The sequence below is a fragment of the Apis cerana genome, linkage group LG12 (assembly GCF_029169275.1).
Source record: "Apis cerana isolate GH-2021 linkage group LG12, AcerK_1.0, whole genome shotgun sequence".
Lineage (NCBI taxonomy): Eukaryota > Metazoa > Arthropoda > Insecta > Hymenoptera > Apidae > Apis > Apis cerana.
The window spans coordinates 2,462,316-2,482,604 of NC_083863.1; the positions used below are offsets into that span (position 1 = coordinate 2,462,316).

At 20.8% G+C, this 20,289-nt stretch overlaps 1 protein-coding gene across 2 annotated transcripts in view; it reads right to left on the bottom strand.

The window, feature by feature from the left end:
- The window catches only part of LOC108003950 (sonic hedgehog protein), a 157,455-nt gene that overhangs the window by 3,848 nt on the left and 133,318 nt on the right, over positions 1-20,289 (bottom strand). For both annotated transcript variants that reach the window (XM_062083308.1, XM_062083307.1), the window contains one exon: positions 11,751-12,012. In XM_062083308.1, coding sequence (XP_061939292.1) covers positions 11,751-12,012 — 262 coding nt within the window. The remainder of the gene's footprint in view (positions 1-11,750; positions 12,013-20,289) is intronic.

Below are 20,289 nucleotides of genomic sequence, written 5' to 3' on the forward strand. Positions count from 1 at the left end.
AATATTTTGTTATTAATATTTATTTACTAAAATAATTGAAAATTAATTTTTATATTACAGTTTAAATACACATCAATTTATATAATTTATTGTTTATTTATATTACGAATAAAATATATGTATTTTATAATTCAAATAAATGTAAAGTTTAGAAATATCTTTAGAAATTAATGAAATGATTTAAAAATATCAATAACGAAAACATATGAAATTATTATATTATTTTATTATTTATATTATTGTTTCTATTATTGCTTTTATTTAAATTATCTAAATTATTTAATCTAAATTATTAAATATTATCTAAATTAATTGTTTATTAATATTAGAATAAAATTTAAATCTTTAATTACATATTATGTATTTAATTAGTGTTTGTAGTATAATCTAAAATCAATTATAATTAATTTTTACAATATATAAAGAAACTTTAGGAAAAATGGATTAAATATCTTGTAGAAATATTAAATATTAAATCTTGTAAATATTATAATTGAATATATCAAGAATATTAATTTTTTAATCTCTTAATATATATAATATATTCAATATTTACATACTAGACAACAATGAAATTTTATAGAAAAGAAAAATAAATATGATCAAAAATAACTATGATCAAAAAATTGTTTAATTTTTTATTAAAAAACATTCAATTATAAAAATATTTTTTATGATGTTAATATATTTTATTTCTGATATCTATATTAATTTTCAATCATATCGGTTTCATTGATAAGATATCATAATCAATTGAATAATTTATGTTTATTATATGTACTCTTTATAATTTTTTTGACAAACAATATTATGTTAATATAATATAATGATATGTAATTTTACTTAATTATATAATTCCGTTAATTATATTAAAAGAGAATATTTCATTTTGTTAAAAATAGATGTGAAAACATTCAAAAGTTTAAAGTTTAAAAATGCTGTGACATTAGACCAAATTAATACAGTCAATTATAGTAAGAATCAGATTTTCTGAGTGTTTCATATTTAAATTTTAACATTTATTATATTAAAATTTTTTATATTAAAGAAATTTTATTTTTTTTAAATTATTATTGTATAAAATAAAATAATAAATATATAAGATATTAACATATATTAACGAATATATTAACATATTCGTGAAACAATTTCTAGAGAATCAATTTTAAAATAAACATAAAGTCATTATATAAAAATATTGATTGATTTATTTATATTACATTCAATTTAAATTTATGTTAGCTAAATAACAGAGACATGATAATGAAATATAAACAGATATGCTGAAATCATAAATGAGATAAACTTAATAACTCTGAACAGTCCACTGAATTCACTCGTTCGTCATAATCATTATCCATGATTGTTTTTTTTTTGTTCAACAAGTAGAAATCTTTTATGATTCATTTCAGATAAACAATAGATTATGATATATGAATAGAATCTACTATGAATGATATCATTATTGATAATATTATTATTATAATGAATTTCAATAATCAATAATATTATTATTCATAAAACAAGTACATAAATTATTTTCATTATGGAATTATATACATATTCAAGATGAAAATAAATTCAATTGTAGTATGTACGAATCCGAATTAATATCATATTTAATTTTACGAATTTCGAACTACTTATTGTTAAAATATTTTTATAATTATATTTGGAATAATTCTATAGGATTAATAAATATATATCATTAGAAATTCGATTCCAAAGATCAAAGTGAATATTGGTAATGAAAATTGATATACAAAAATGTCATTTATTAAATTAAAAATAATTTAACTTTGTATTAAATGAAGTAAGTGAAGCGTTGTATTAATGTGACGAAAATAATGTCGTTTTATTTTATTTATAATAATATGTCTCACTTAAATTGATTATATATAATAAATTATAAATATATTATTTATATGAAATAATAAATAATTATATAATAATTAGTAGATAAACTTTAATTGATATTTTTGTATACCAATTTTTGTATTTATTTTTTTCTTTAGACTTTCTAATTTTTAGACTCCATCTTTCAAAATATCCTAAATATAAATACTTTAAATAAGTCTTAAAAATTCAGTTACAAAAAATTTATTATAATATTCATTTTTAAAACAAATCATCGCAACTATAATTTATAATGAAAAATTAAATAGACATTATATATAAAAAATCTATAATAACTTTTAATAATAAAAAAAAAATATTCCTTATCCAAATAAGTTTTGAAAAGATTTTGATAACTCTTCTGGAAAAAAACATGGATCATTCTATCTTATTGCTGAAAAATATATTTCAATATATATTTTGATATAATGATATATTCACAGGTGATATGTTTCAGTATCTTTTTACATTATGTTACATCATAATTTGAATTTAAGAAATATTTTTTTTCTAAAAGTTATCTCTATGTAAATAGTTTGGAACAAAAATTGAAAGGAAGAAGTAAAAGATTGTTCATGAAATTAGTTCATAGATCGTTGATGAAGTACCTTAAGTATGGGATTGATTGGAAGGAAGTTTAGGAGATTGCGAGAAAAATAGAGCAAAATAGCGATTGAATGAATGTATGAAAGAAATCAGATAAGTTGATTAAATCTTCAATACCGAATGAGAATCATGTGTATAGATATTAGGATCAGATAGTAAAATTGATCCAATAGAAAAATTTTTTCATTCATCAAAACTATATTTTTTATGATAAGAAAGAGAGTTGTACATCATTGGACTAGTTTTGTTTGTTAATATTTACGGATATATACAGATATTTATTTGAAATGAATATAAAGAAATATCGATATCATACTATGTGAAATCATATGCAAATGTTGACAAATTTTCATTTAAATTAAAAAAATATATTATAATCGCTTTATTCGCATCACCACGTGTATTATTGTGCGACAAAAATATATTTTCATGTTATTCCAAGAATTTTATTTTAATTATTAATTATTAATTATGTAAATTTACAATGCAAGATTTCATAATCTACTGGCTAAAAAATAAGAATATAAGATATACAATCGATTAACAAAGTGTTTATAAAAATGTAAGATAGTTTTGAAAAATGAATTTTGATTATTAAAATGCAAATATATATATATATATATATATATTTATTAAAGTTTAATAAATGAGTTATAAGTATTATATTTTAAATTCAAGCGAATAATTTTAAGCGAAGTGAGATGGAAATAAAATGAGACTTTTCCATCTCTATTGCATTATCATCGCATTTTCTTCTTACCTCGCTTTTTAACGCAAATTTATAATTAATAAATGAATATATATAATTAATACATGAATATATATATACATAAACTTTTTCATCATTTTGATGTATCTATCAAATTTATTAAAAATAGATGTCCAAATCTAAGAATATTTCACATTTTTATAAATACTATAACATACTATAACATACTAAATACTATATATAACATTTTTATAAAAATAAATCAATATTATTATTAAGAGTGTAAAATTATTAATATAAAGTATCATAAATAAAATATTTCAATTCACGAATATCAATTGATTAATAATTAAGTCATATAATAATATATTCGTGATATTTGAAATATTTTTAGGATAATTAGGCTAAAATAAAGATTTACATTCAAAATAAATATATATAAAAATTTTAATTAAGGCTTATTTGTTCATAATAAATTATGAATAATTTAAGATTGCATTAAATAGAATCAAATAAAGATTGAATGATACGATATGATGTGATAAAGATAGAATTGTTTTCATTTCATTTATATTTTGTTTCATCTAATAAAATTATAATTTAATAAAGTTTTAATTGATATTTTTTTATAACAATTTTTGCGTTTAATTTAGACTTCTAGAATCGATTGAAATATGTTCCTGAAACATATTTTATTTGATATATTCAATTATTGAAAAAATAACAGCTCAAAAAACGATTTTAAAAAAAAAAATTGATTGAATGCTATAAGAATATTAAATTAAAATATTAAATTGATATTCACGATTTGGAAATTTATTTATAAATTTTATTAGTAATTATATAATTATTAGTAATATTTTATTAGTAAAAAATATAAATATTAATATTTCCAATTAACCTAAAGTACATATTTTGTTCTAATTATTTTATTAATACTTTTTATTATATCTTTCTAAAAAAGTTCTCTTTTTGCATTTATTACATATATCCAAGTTGTTCTATACATTTTATTGTAATTCAAACAAAGGAATTATTGTTTGAGGTTTCAGATTATTAAAAACAATCTGGGTTATGTGTTACTAAACTAATTGTCACTGTTTAGTATGATACAGATATTTCCTGATCACGGTGTAATCATATGTGCAATATACTAGTCTATGATTTCATTTGATGTGAATATTAATGTATTTCTATTTTAATAATTCTGTATATAATATATAATAATTTAATTCACATTATGAAATTCATATCCATATTGAGATATTTCTATATTTAAAGTTATATCTTATTTTTAGAATTATTTCATTCCTCAAATATTAAATAATTTTAAATAATTATGAAAATTAGCTATAATATTTGAAAAAAATTAAAATATTTTGTTAGGAATGATATTTAGAATTAAATTTTCTCTATATATTGTTGAAATATAATGATAATAATAATAATAATAATAACAATAGTAATAATAATAATAAAATCATTAATAAAACTTTCAATAATTAAATACAATTATAATTGAAAAATTAGTTTAAAAAAAAATTAAATATGAAACTTCGTCGATTATTAGGATTCCTTGATTGCATATATTCAATTTTGATTTTTTCAAAAAACTAAATTTTAAGCTTTTAAAAAATAAAATTTTATTCTTTTTTTATTTTTTGCTTATTTTCATAATTATTTATCAATAATTCATTCGTATTTAATCAAAAATTAATTAATTTCATTTGTATTTGATTTATTCAAGAAACGAAGCTTTAAATATTGAAACTTTATTTTATATTTTCAAATTATTTTTTTCATATAAAATCAATTTCTGCTTATATATATTTCTTATATTGTGATTCTCTATATAATTTAAAATAATTAAAATTAGAACTATATAAAAAAACTTAAAATATTCTCTTACTTTCAAGAATTATAAAAAGTTTCATTCAAGAATATTATTTTTATATTATAGATCAAAAATATTATAAATTTTAATTGTATATTTTTATAGAAAATATTTTATAATTTTTAAAATTACTTTAATTATTTTAATTATTTTTATTTTTTAAATAAATACAATTATTTTTATAGAATGATTTTTAATTTAAATTATATAAAAAAATCTAAATAAAGTTTTTTTCTGTTATTTCTTTTCTATTATTATTAAAAAATGAAAATGCTTTGATTTAATATTTTATAAAATTTTTTCAAAGATCAAAAATCTTAAAAAACGAAAATAATAAATAAATCCGTCAAAGAGAATATACAATGTTTAAATGATTTATTTTATGTTTTTTTTATAAATATTTTTTTCTTATTATTTGAGTATGCTATAATATCTTATATAAAAGAAATTTTAATAGTTTGAAATATATATATCTCAAAGAATAAAATTAACTTCTGTTAGATTTTTTATTCATTTATGTTACTTTTATATATTGATGGTGTTTCATAATTGCAGTATTTTTTTTCTATTTTTTAAATAAAATTATAGAATTAAATTGCAATATTCTATAAAGATATAAAGATATAAAAATTAATAATAAGATTTAAAAAGATTACATTCTGGAAAATTATTATTTAAATAATTCATGAGATATTTTAACTCTATGGAAAAATATATTCACTTATATTATTTAAGATAATATTTTTGTATCATATTATGTCAATTTTAAGTTATTAAATTTTATATATTATTATTAAATTATTACTTTAAATTAAAAATTTTATTAAAAATTTATTAAATATTTCTTAAAAATTATAAAAGATCTTCAAAAGATCATTACAATCTAATAATTCTGGTTTAAAAATATTTTGGTTATTTTTAATATAATCTTAAAGGTTTAATCAGAGAATTGATTAATTTGATATATAAGTAATTGATTAAAGAATTTAAGAATCAATTAGTGAATTGATTAAAAACTATAAAAAATAATAGCTGCAAACAAAACTGGATCAATTGAATTTAAGAAGAACTTATCAATGCAAAAGTTTTAGTTTTATTAGATAATTAATAAATTATCATCATTTAAATGATATTATTAAAAATAATATAAAAATTTCAGATCATTTTGATTATATTTTTAATATTTATAAAAAAATTTCATTCATAAAAGTCATAGAAAGAAATCAATGTAATACTACAAAAGTGATTTTTCTATAAATAAAGAATTATGGGAGAATTAAAAATTATTTTTAGTTTTCTAAATAGCATATTATATTTTTGTATTTCTAATAAAATAAGGTATTTAGACAATTTTTATAATCCTTAAAAAATGGTCATTTAATGACCATAATGAATAAAAGAGTAAATATCGAATCTTAAGAAGTATAATAAATTAATAAAATAAAGAATAAAATAAATAATTTTAATTTTAAAAAATTAAAGACTGAAAAACATAGAAATAATTATAATAGATGATTGATCTGAATGCTTATTAATGAGATACAACTGATCAAAACTGCATGTATAAGAAATTGAATATTAATTCCTTATGAAACTTCAATACATTAATCTCAAACTATGATAACGTTTGTCAATTAATGAGATATTTTTGCAAATATGATAACAATTATTATTAAAATTCAGTTTTAATTAAATTCTTCCTTTTTTGTTTTTATCATCATAAAATTTTTTTCATTTATTTTATCAAATTAGAAATAAATCGAAATTTAAATTTTAGATTTATAAAATTTGAATCTAAAATTATAATGATTAGAATGTTATTAGTTGGTAAAAATGACAAATAGATAATTTTAATGACACAACGAATCTTCTAAAGTTTTAAAAATTTTCAAAACGATTTATATTTTCAATATGATCAAAATTTTTCTAAGTTTTATAATAATTTTAAGTTATATTTGGAAAGATTCGAATTTCCATATTGAAAATTTCAAATTGTTTTTAAATTTTTCAAAATTAAGATATAATTCTAGAACATTTAAATTAAATTATTAAATTACAATTAGAAAAATTATAATTTTCACCTAAGAGATAATAAATAAAATGATTTGGTAAATACATAAATACTAATTCATTTGTTGAATTCTGAAAAAAAAAAGGAAAGAAAGAAAGAAAATTCAAAAAAATCTCAAAAGTAAAATTTTCTATCGAAAGATGCACTCGAAAACAATAAAATTTTTTTTAATAATAATCTCGATAATGACAAGTTATATTATCATATTATTTACCATCAGCCGATTAATAGATGCTATAAATTAGCGTTTATTAGCTATAATAAGCTATAAATTAGCGTTTTGTTATCGCTAATTTATTACTAATAGATTATTAATCAATTTTTTCAAAATTTGTTAGAAATCTATTAGAAAAATTGTTAAACATTCATACTTATATATCAGTTATAATAATATCTTATTTATTTTTTTAAAATTATTATAATCTCAAAAATGAATCTTAACAATGAACGTGAAGAATTTTTTTTCTGATCATTTGTTAAAACATTTAGTTGTTGTTGGACAATGATAATAATAATGAGAATGATACTGATATTTGAAGATATTTGTTTAAATTATTTTCATAATAGATTTAAATTGAAAAATGATAATGATACAGATATCGATATAATCGATAATATTTGGATAAAATAATATTTTAAGTATTTATTTTATTTCACATTTCTATAGTAAAAAAAAAAAAATAAAAAATAAAAAATCATTGATATTATCAAAGAATTTAAATTTGAATAGATTGATTGTATGCATTCACTTAATTTACAGCTGATAAAAATTTTTATTAGATCATATCAGCTTTATAATTATACTAGAATTAATTTCGAAATCTAATTTATCAATTAATCTATGACATCTAAATTGTTAAATATATTTTATTAAATTATCCTAAATAGTAAAAGTATTTTTGCAATTAATATCAGATTTATAGAACTAAAAGTGAAAATCTTCAACAAATATTAATATTTTTTTTTAAATTGTAAACAAATTGTAAATTAAATTATAAATTTAAAATCGCTAAAAGAGATATATACATATTTTCATTTCCATTTTTAACATGTTCATAATAATAATGAATCAAATCAAATTTAATCTATATAATAAATATTCAAAAAATTTTTCAGAAAATTAACATTTAAACATTTAAAAGAAAATCCAAAAAATCAAGCGCAGAATCATTTATGGTACAAAGATCGATTAAGTAATCGATTAAGTAATCAATTTAATAATTGACAATATATTTCTAATATTCTAATACAAAGACAATATATTTCCATCTATCTATACAAAAAATAAGTTGCAGGATTATTTGAAGTTTAAAAAAAATATATAAACGGTTATTGTAAGAAGATATGATAAGAGAAAAATGAATTTATTGAAAAAAAATGTATCGAAAAATCAGGAACAAGGTTATCCAAGTCTAAGAAATCGATCGATCCAGGATCGATTTAGCAAAAAAAATTTATTAATTGTAATTCATTTAAAACGAATTGAATAATCAAAAACATAACAGAAAAAAAAATTTAATCAAATTTTACCAAAAATTTCAAATTTCAAAATTTTCAAAAAATTTATCAAAAAATTTGTTAAAGTGCAACATCATCTAAAGAATTGATCGGTCCTCAAGGAAAAGAAAAAATTCGTAGACAAAAAGATAGATGAAGGCGTGGAAATTATGATACGCGTGGCTCACGTTCATGGATACCCTTTTCTCTTAACTGACCATTCTCTTCGAGGACTACGTGGTCTCTCGAATATCGTTCTTTCGGCTCGTATCGATTTCGCGGCGATTGTTACGCCGGCATCTAATTTGAGCCGACAGGCGCGCCTAGATTTATTGACATTTATTTTGAAACTCGAGCCTTAACCGACCGAAGGAACGAGCCTGCACCTCCGATTGCTCGAAGGTTCGGTATTTCTTCTTTCTTTTTAGCTTTTTGTCTTTTTGTCGATTGTCCTGAGAAATTCGTTCACGGGACATTTTTGTGAACATTTTTCGTGTTGTCGCGTGATGAAATTTGGAAATCCGATAAGAGGATCGATTCAAGATCGGATAGCTTAGATGAGTCGTTTCTGCTGATAGATCAGTGTCTCTCAACCTATGAATCGCAAATAATGTTATTTATTTTTTGATATTTTTAAGAGATTAGATTATATTTCTCAAGAATTCATAAGAAATTAAATAAATATTGCAAAATTTATATGAATATTTATATTTTTGAAATAACATTGATGATACTTATAAAAAAATAAGAAAAATTTAAAATTATTTTTATCTAATTTTTGTCTAATTTATGTAAAACTTGTTAAAAATGAAATACATTAAATATAATTTAATTTTTAAATTTATTTAAATATAAAATTTTTGTAAATTTTAATTCTTTGTTTCAAAATAATTTCTTGAAAAGCAATTTAGATATTTCTTTCTTTTTTTTTGTATAATAAAATTCATGATTATAGAAAATTTCGTTGAATACATTGTTGGCTTGATCGTATAGAATAATAATAAATAAATGAGATTCATAATAATTTTTTTAAATTTAAATTTTTCGAGGAATTTAAAAAAGAATTTTTAAAATGAAACGATTCAATTGATTTATATTAAATTTTTATTAATTGTGAAAATCTATGACAGATATCTAAGCCACACCCAAATATAAATGATTCTATTTATTAATATCGGCATTTATCAACTGGTGGTAAATAAGAATGATATAAGAATAATTTTTATTTTTAATAATATATATTGTATTTTTGTCTAAAAATTTATTTATGTTAACATATGTGAATGCTTTAATTCTGAATTTCTATCCAAAAATTAATTAAAATAAAATATTACTGTCTCAGAAGCCAATGAAAATATCTTATTTTCTCCTTTTTGATTATAAATAATATATTTGATATATATTTGATATATAAATAATATAAAAACTTTATTAACTTTTCACTATATAATAAATTTTAAAAAATTATTTTAAAAAATGAATTTTTTATATAAAAAAAAAATTTTTATATATCTTATTTATATAATATTATATAATGAATCTAATCTAAATTTTTAAAAATTATATGTTATGAATTTGAATTACGATAATTATTAGTACAAACAAATATATTGTATATATTATTGTGATTATATACTCTATTATATTTGTACTCTATTATATTTATATTGAAATAGTATTTAATAATAATACTAAGATATTTTACAATTTGTTTATTAAATTTTATATTTCTGTTTTTAGAACAGAAATTTCTGTGAAATTAAATATATTTCACAATAAGTATGCTCGTAGAATAACTTTTTTGAATGCGATCATTTTCTACAATATCTTGAAAAATCTATAGAAGTCGATAAAATAGATAACTTCTTCTTATTATGGAGGCGCTAGTGGCGCAATAAGTGAATTGTTGCGTAGCAGTGATGTTCTATCATAGTAATAATAAATTCAAGAAGAATAAAAATAAAATATAATAAAAAATAATATGATAAGTAAAAAAATATATAAAATATATGTAAAATATACATAAGTATAAATATTCTTGTCTGAAAAAAAATAAATCTTTCTTTTTTTCATTTCTAATTTTAATAATTTTATTCGAATTTTGAATTTGCATTATCACAATTATATATATTGATTCATTGGATTTTATCATGATATTTATATGTAATCATATTCTTTTAAATTAATTCATTATATATTATTATAATGAATTATTATATATTATTATAATGAATTATAATATTATTATAATAATATTATTATATATTAATATTATATATTATATAATAATATTATTATATATTATAATAATTTATTATATATTATATATTATTAAAATTAATACAAAAGAATTAAATAAAATTTATTATCTAGTAAAATTATTTTCTCTATTTGATAAAATAACAAAAAAACAAAATAAAACAAAATATATAATATAAATAATTTTTTATAATATTAATAATTTATATTTTAATATTATAAAATTCTATAATAATCTAAATAAAATTGTACTTAAAAAAATTTAAATCTAAATAATCCAATAGTTAAATTCTATACTAATTGTATTATATTACTTAATAGAATATTAATAGAATATTAATTTGAAAATAAATTACAATTTGCATATACAATATATATATATTCTATTTTATAATGTTTTATATTAATTTTTATAATGTTCTATCATATTTATTTCACTACGAAAGATAAAATATTTTGGAAATTCTAAGCAACAAATTATCTATTGAATTTTTGCAATATTATTATATTAATAGTTCCATCAAAATAAATTTTTAATCAAATATATATGTATATGTTTTATATATAAAATAAAAATTTTTGAACGATTGTAACTCTTTGCTATATCATTTTTTAACATAAGTCTATATCAACTTTTTTTTACTTATTTGATCTCATTAATATATACTAATATATAGTAAGCTTAATTCTTTTTTGGACATTTTATATATTATCAATATTAATAAATTGAAAACTAAATAATTTTTCAGTCAAATGTATCAAATTATTTTATATGAAAAATAATTTAATTAACGAAAAACAATTAATATAATACTGACCCGATTTGACAGAACAGTGAATATGCGATCTGGATTCGTAATAGACCCAATCGAAACCAGCTTCGACAGCGAGTCTTGCTAACATTCCATATTTCGAGCGATCCCGATCGCTCGTCGTCACGTCGACGGCACGTCCTTCGTAATGTAACGAATCCGTCGCGTGTTTTCCCTCCTCGTCCCATCCCTCTGTCACTCTTAACTTCACTCCCGGCCACTGATTCATTACCGAAATAGCAAGTGTGTTCAGCTTCTCCTTGCACCTCTGTAACAAAATATTCTTCGAGTTATTGAAGATAATTTATAAGACTTGATAATTTTAATAATATCAAGATTTAGTCATTTTAATCGTAGAATAATTTATTAAAGGTTATGTTGTATTCAAGATATTCTAAGATGGATTCTCAATTTCTATGAAGAGAATTTATTAATTTATTTAAAGAAGAAAAGAACTTGCAAGAGATAAAAAAATTGCGAAAATATAATTTTTATTATTGGTATGAAATTGTTATTAATAGTATTTGTTATTTCTTTTTTGTAAATTATAAAATAAATTAACGTATAATTTGTTGGACAAAAGCTTATATAAAATTTTCATTGTAGCAATTGATAACAAATTTATTAATTTAATTAAATAATGAATAGAATTTTATTGAAAATATTTAAAAGACTATTATTTTGAAATATTCTATAATATTACAATAAATTATAATATTTTTATTGATTTCATTATTATATATAATTCAAAATTATGATGATCTTATCAAATTATTTGTTATAAATAAATATTTATATTTCTATAGAGTTTAACTATGGAGAAAATCAATAATTATAAAAAAAAATATGAATTTTTTTATATCTTAAATAATTATTAATATTTTGCATTTTATTTTAATATTAAATAGCAATAAAATAACATTTTGCTAAAAAATTAAACCATTTAGATGTACAGATACAAGAGAAGAACAATTGCATTATAAAGTATTTTTTTATTATTTGTAAAATTTATATTGGTTTTCTATGAATGATTTTCCAATAGAAGGATTTTTTTAATAATATTTTAATAATAAATATTTTAATAGTAAATACTGTATAAATAATGAATATAAAATTCATACAAGTTTTATATTTAAAATTATTTTAACTATATGTACATATTTAACGATGATAATAAATCCTTATTTTCTTCGATAGAAGATTAAGAGATTATAATTGAAATCATTATATAACAAAAATAATGGATATATAAGTATATTTATATTATATAATATAATATTATATAATATATTACATTACATATTTTAATTACTTAAATCAAGATGTTATGGGTCTAAATGGATTTCTTTTTATGGATAAAAATATAAACATAATAATGATATAATGATAAATAATAACAATGATTTTTACAGAAAAATTTATAGAATTGTATAATGTATTTAAAAAAATAATTCACAATATTTAAGAAATTAAATTATCATAATATTGACATTTTGTTTAAAATATAATTGTTAATTATATTCAACTTTTTAATTTATTTTTTTATTTATATTTATTTTATTTATATTTTTTATTAAATATATATTAAAAAACAATACATGTCTTTCATGCATATACATAAGAAAATGCGTTCAGAAATATCGAAAAATACATAAGCATGATCAAACTTTCCAACGAAACTCAAACAACGAAAATCAAACAAGATCTCTTAACTATATCCCTATTATCTCGATAATCGCAACCGAATTTCCTCTGTCAAAACCATTTTGAATCAATGATCCTCGAAATCTATTAAAGCATCGATCTTGCGCGAGCAGTACCTTCGAACACGAGATCAATCCTTCCTCGACTTTCGTCTTTCATCCATGAAACTCTCTTTTTGTCCCAAATATCTCCAACCATCTTTCGAGCCAAGTTTTTCCCCGAAGTTCCGCTTAACGCGATTTTCCCGAGCCGGACGAGGATTTCACGCGATTTCACGCGGATGCGCGCGAAAAAAGGCGAGCAGGTAAACGAACAACCCCTGAAAATAGGTGGCGAGAAAACGAATGCGTGTTTTGACTGGACACCAAGCTGGACTTTCAAGGGTCGCGCACCGTGACAAATCAGGAGGCAAACAGGAGTATAAATACAACCGGTGTCCAGGATCATTCGGTTACACCGATCTTCCTCTCTCTTGCTCTTGTTTTCTGCTTTTGAGAAAAGGAAATCTTTTTCTCTGTTTCTATGTTTGCCTACCTGGACGATACGCGAGTAACAGCAAGCAATAGAGCGCGCGAGAAAGCTAAGCAAAGATATCCTTGACTTTGGAAGCTATGGGGATTCGTATAAATCCTACTTAAAGTATTACGAGTCCTGAGAACTTTTGGATTTTTTTTAGGATCTATGATTTCTAGAGAGATCGAGAATTCTTATAAAATTATTTCATTTATTAAAGGAATTGTATATAAGAAATTGCATAAATGCTATTATTGGATTCAGAAATTGAAAAATTGATTTCAATGAAGTTAAAATATATTAGATTACTGTTTATGAATAAATATCTGGATGTTCAGATTTATTGTAACGATATTTAAACATTATCGAAATATATTTATTATTTTCTAATTTAGTTAATTTAATAAAAAAAAATTATTTGCGATTATATCAATCACAATTGTTTTATTTACAGATAAATTATTGATTTTAATATTAATAATTTATAAAACAATTTTTCCAATTTAGAATTTATTATTAGAATCCATATAAAAACTAAATAATTTGTAAAAATTGTACAACTTGACACGAAAAATAAGGAAACAATTCTGAAAGATTTAATATTAATTACAAATATTAATTCTGTTTTTATATATATTCTATTTTAAAAACACAATATATATATACCTATATATTTCATTCGATAAATAAATAATATATTTCACAGACCAACGTATACATTTGAAATATGAAAACAATTTTTCTTTCATTATGATAAATATTTATATTTTTTAAAACTTTGTAAAATATTATATGTATAATAATAACGAATAATTTGAATTATTAAATAAAAATATTTATTAAAATGAGAATAAAATTATTTTTTTGTAATTCATAAAATTATATGTATAGATTTGTTATATATTTAATCTGTAGTACTTAATTATTCAAAATCTATATTTTGAAATAATTTATATTTTCAAATAATACTATATAATTAACAACAAATAAAATAACCTTATGCATTTTCAGCTAAATTTCTATCACCATGAATTTAAATATAATAATTTATATATATTGTTTTAAGATAGAAAATATGTAGACATCTCTTAGTTAAAATGTGATGAATTATACTTTGAAATTTTTTGCTATTTTTGTGATTCTAAATCTAAAACGATTTAATAATTAAAAAACAAATAAAACAATAAAAAATAATTGTAAAAATAAGAGAAGAAAATGTTATATTATGATATACAATTATTTTTATTTAATCCATAATAATCAAATCAATTTTTGATTCATTTCAATCAGAACAATATTATATTGTATTATAAAAATAAAGCAAAAATTTAACTTTTTGCAAGTGAAGATGATTGCTAATTATTTACGAATTTAAATTTGAAATAAAATGAATGAAATTTTAAAAATGAAAATTTCAAAATTTTATTTCATAAGAAATAAACATAAGAAAATAATTATAAAACGAACTTTTTAGTTTTCGAAAGATTGAATATTACAAAATTTCGACTTCGATTTTTTTAAATCTTAAGATTTAACTTCGATCCTTAATTTAAAAATCTAATTAAAAGTCTTCTTGAAGAATTCATTTCTTTAAATCTATTACCTTGCTTTTATATTTATAAAAATATAGTTTCGGTCCTCTTTTAGCGTTTCTAACTCAAAAATTATTCTCTCGAAATATATCTCGAAAATATATCTTCTCAAATGCCCCTATTATTCCTTTTTCCACAATCATCAAATCCTCTCCATATCCTTTTTCTGTATCTACATACTCTACATATTTACATATATTTCACAATTTACCATCGAAATTAGCAACGTACATGCGCGCACGTGTATTGAAATTTCATGATCCCATTGAAAAGACGGTTTAAGAAGTCTGCCGACAACACGAACATCCTGGCTTCGACAGCGGGCACGAAAACGAGACGAGACTTACAATACCGCGAATTTGCAGCTCTCCTTGCGGCAATTAGCTCCTATTGAGCGGTGCACGACAGCTTGAGGGACCGGTCCCGCCTTCTTCTTCTTCTTCTTCTTCAAGCGCTTCGACTTCTCTTTTCCTTTGCCGAACACCCTGTGGCCTCTCGCGGATGAAAAGCGGCCTCGTTCCACGGCTTCAAGGTGTCACGGCCACGTGCACGCGATCGCCACAAGGCGAATCGCACGCCCATCGGCTGTCGGATGAATTGCCATTAAGCAGCACACACGCGGACCGCCTCTCTCAATGAAACTCTGCACGCATAGGATTCCGCGCTCCTGTGTCGTTGTATCCAGAGGTATCGAACTCAATAATCGCCCTTAACTTTTTATTCTAAGCAAGATTGGATATTTTTTTTTTTCATTTGAAATAAAAAAAAAAATGTGAAAAAGATAATTACTCGAAATAAATAAATTTCCAAATGTTTTTTTATGAAAAATTTGATTATTTCGAATAATAATAAAAAAACAAATAATAAAGTTCTTTGTATATTTATAAAAAATGTAGATTTCATTTCATTATGAAATTAAAAAGTGCGTAACAAATATGTTAAATCAGTCAAAAGTATAATTATTTGTGTACGTAGAGATATAACATAATTGTTAGGAATAATTTGCATAAATAATTGTAAATCAATGTAAATAAATATAAAAAATAAGATATAATTAAATAATTATTATTGAAAATTAAGTAATTCAAATACATTTTTTTATTTGTAGTTTTATTATTTTTATTTTAAGAACAAAATTAAATTGATTAATATATGTGAAAATTTGTACAAAATTTTTCGTTTATAATAATCTCGCGCATATATTGCCAAAATTTTTTTGTTTGATCTTGAATACGCTAGATATTCATGAAAATTTAAAAAAATAATACATAAATAAATGCATTTTTTAAAATCTTTTTGAATAATTTCAACCTAAATTCTCCGTTTTATTCATATATAAAAATCTCACCATATGATGGGATAAAGAACACAATTTTTTAAAATCGTACAATCATCGACATCTTCTATTGTTAATTGAATATTCATATCTATAATTTGTCACTGTGAATTACAATTTCGATGACACCACGGAATTTAAAAATTATTTTTATAATAAAATTTTTATAATAAAAATAGTTTAGAAATCATTAAATATATTGTTAAAATTTTTTCTATTTTAATATTGAACATTCTATAAATATATCAAAGAAAATTTTAAAAAATGAATATAATATAATATACATATTTAAAAATATTTTGATATAATTTTGAAAAAAATCTTCTTTTTTATTTTCAAGAAAAAAATCACGTATGATGAATAATCATATGATGGTACCATAAAAAGTACATTTCTAAATACAATACACTCTTTGTTAATCGGTTCTGAACTTCTGATCGAATAAACAAATGGTTGATTAATCCAACGTAATTAAAGACTGCAAATAAAATAAAAGTATATATGTTTATATACAGTGATGAAAATATAAGTAGAAAAATTCTTTAACTTATAAATACTTATATAAAAGTATTTTATAAATACTTATATAAAAAAATAATAAAAATTTTTATTATTTTGGAATATATAAATATATTATATTTATATTTTTTCATATATTTTGAAATACAATAAAAATAACTACTTTAGTAACAGCAGTTATTTTTTTTATGTATTTTTTATGATTTTTTAATTTTTATAAAACTAGAAAAAAATATTAAATTCCGCTAAAGAAATTTTAAAATTGAGAATAAAAACTAGAATGAAATAATGTATAACTGTAAAAATAATATAAAATGATAATAGTATCAAAATGAAATTAAATACCAAATTAAATACCAATTACTTAAATTAAATAAATGATAAAATTTTAAACGATAAACTTAGTTTTCAATCATTTTCAAATTTATTTATTTTTTTTAAAACATTTAACCATTTACCAATTCTTTTTCATTGTTTTTTAATAATTAATAAAAAATAATGAAAAAGAATTGAACATTTAATAATCTACAATATATAATACATATATTTTTGAGATTTATAAAAAAAGGAATTTTTATCGCTTTTGATAAATATTCCATAATGCACTATTCGAATAAATAAAAATTCACTGTAATTGCGTAATCATCGTCAGATAATCAACGTATGCAATATTCTATTGTTAATCGAATACTCATGGGTACGATTTGTCACCGTGAATCGCGATTTCGGTGGCACAACTGAGCTTAGAAATTGCCTTTGTTCCCACAGTTATCCACGATTTCCATTGAATTCACGCGTGACACTGAGTTCCTCGTAGTGGGATCCCGCGCAAATTTACACAACGAAGAAGTGCACAGGGCAAACACAATGTGTTTTCATACCGATGATTTATCGCTTCCGAAGAAAGCGCGTGTTTGAACGGACGTTAATAATTTGCACGGCCAACAGTATGTGGTATGTTGGAGCACATTGTCAAATAGACAGGGAAACATTAGACTTGAGAAAGAGAAGGAAAAAAAACGAATGGGTCGCACTTCGATGGAAACATGTAGTATTTTACGCGTAATGCTTCGCTTGGCAAATTAATGTTTGTCGATATTGTGTGTATCTTAAAATAATATAATTTATGTGAAATGAATTACAAATCATTTTTAAATATTTTATAACTATGAAATATAAATGTTATCAAAGTATTAAAAATATTATGACATGTACATACACAATAATTATCGATATTTGTTGTGTAAATATAGTATATACACATTGTTTATATTATTATTAATAAGCATTCTTTTTTTATAAATAATAAATGCTAAAAAAAGAAATGAAAGAAGAAAAAATATTCTTAAAAAAAATTGATCTTTCATTTTTTTAAATGAAATATATTGTCTATTTTTATATTGTCTATTTTTTTATTTTTAATATATTTTTGATAAAACGCATGGTAAGTCAAATTTATATATGAATTTACAATGATCTTCAAAATTTCATAAAGTCAAAAATAAGAAAAATATTTTGAATATTTTATATCAGTTGATAGATTATTCAATGTGATTTATTTTTGTCTTTATTCATTATTATTATTGTATATAATAATATATTTGAGAAATAAATTATTTTATTATTCATTATTTAATTTAATGAATATAAAAAAAAGGATACGCAAAGACATTTTGCATTTAATACAAAAGATATTTCAAACTAATAACAAAAAAGCAAAAAGAAGAACAAAAAATATGAGATTCAGAAAACTCGCAAGAAATATAATTATATAATCTGGAATGAAACGCAAAAAACATTTCAACGAGTTAATCAATTATCAATAACGCGAGAAAAAAAAAGAAATATGAGATTTAGAAAAATCGTAAGAAAACGAACATGATCTACAATCATATAATCTGGTAAAAAACGTAAAAGACATTTCGAAAAACTAACCAAAATGACTAATACCAATAATGAAGAAGAAGAAGAAGAAGAAGAAACAGGAAAGGAGTAAAAAGAAAAGAATAAAAAAGGAAACAAGCGGCATAAGAACGAGTTGGGATACGAGAAAAAGTACGAAGAGGAGGAAGGAAGAGTGAAAAGTAGGAGGAGGTGGACGAAGAAAATACAAAAGATGGTCGAGAAGAATGGTGAAGAAGAACCGAGAAATGTACCGTCCGTGGTGCACGATGGGGTGTCTTGTTCACCCAGCGGGGTACTCCCTGAGCCCCTCCCAGACTTTACATCTATTTACAAACATTTTGGCGGAGCGAAGATAGAGTGAAACGGAGAATGGTATAGAATACACGCGGTCGTGGCAAAGCCGAGAATGTCGGCCCTTATGAAAATCCATTTCGGCTGAAAAATGGCCTGGTCCGTAATCCATTAGGGACACAAGGAAGGTAGATGTGGGGATGAAGAGGGAAAAAAAAAAAGAAAAAAGTGAGAAAGAAGAGCGATCACAAAGACCGTACGCGAAATATTCTCGAAACGAATTGCGGACTCTTGTATCAAGGGAACGAGAATATATAAGCTCGACTTGACACCATTTTGGTTAACCACTGGTGGGTGTGAGAGATTATATTGCGTTAATCGTTGTTTAATAATAGTAGAAAAAAGTTTGCGTGAAGAGATATATTTATAAAATATTTTTTACAAAGTTTTTAAATTATTCAAAGATTTATTTATATTTATTTATAATTATATTTAATCTAATTTTGAATCAACAAAAATTTTGAGATTTATTTTTTCAATAATAAAATTTGGAACTATTGGAACTATTCATAAATCGCAAGGTTAGTGATTATCATGATTTTCATATATCATGATTATAATATAATGTCAATTTTATATAGTACATTATTGTACTATTTTTTTCTAAAATAAAAAGGTATGAAAT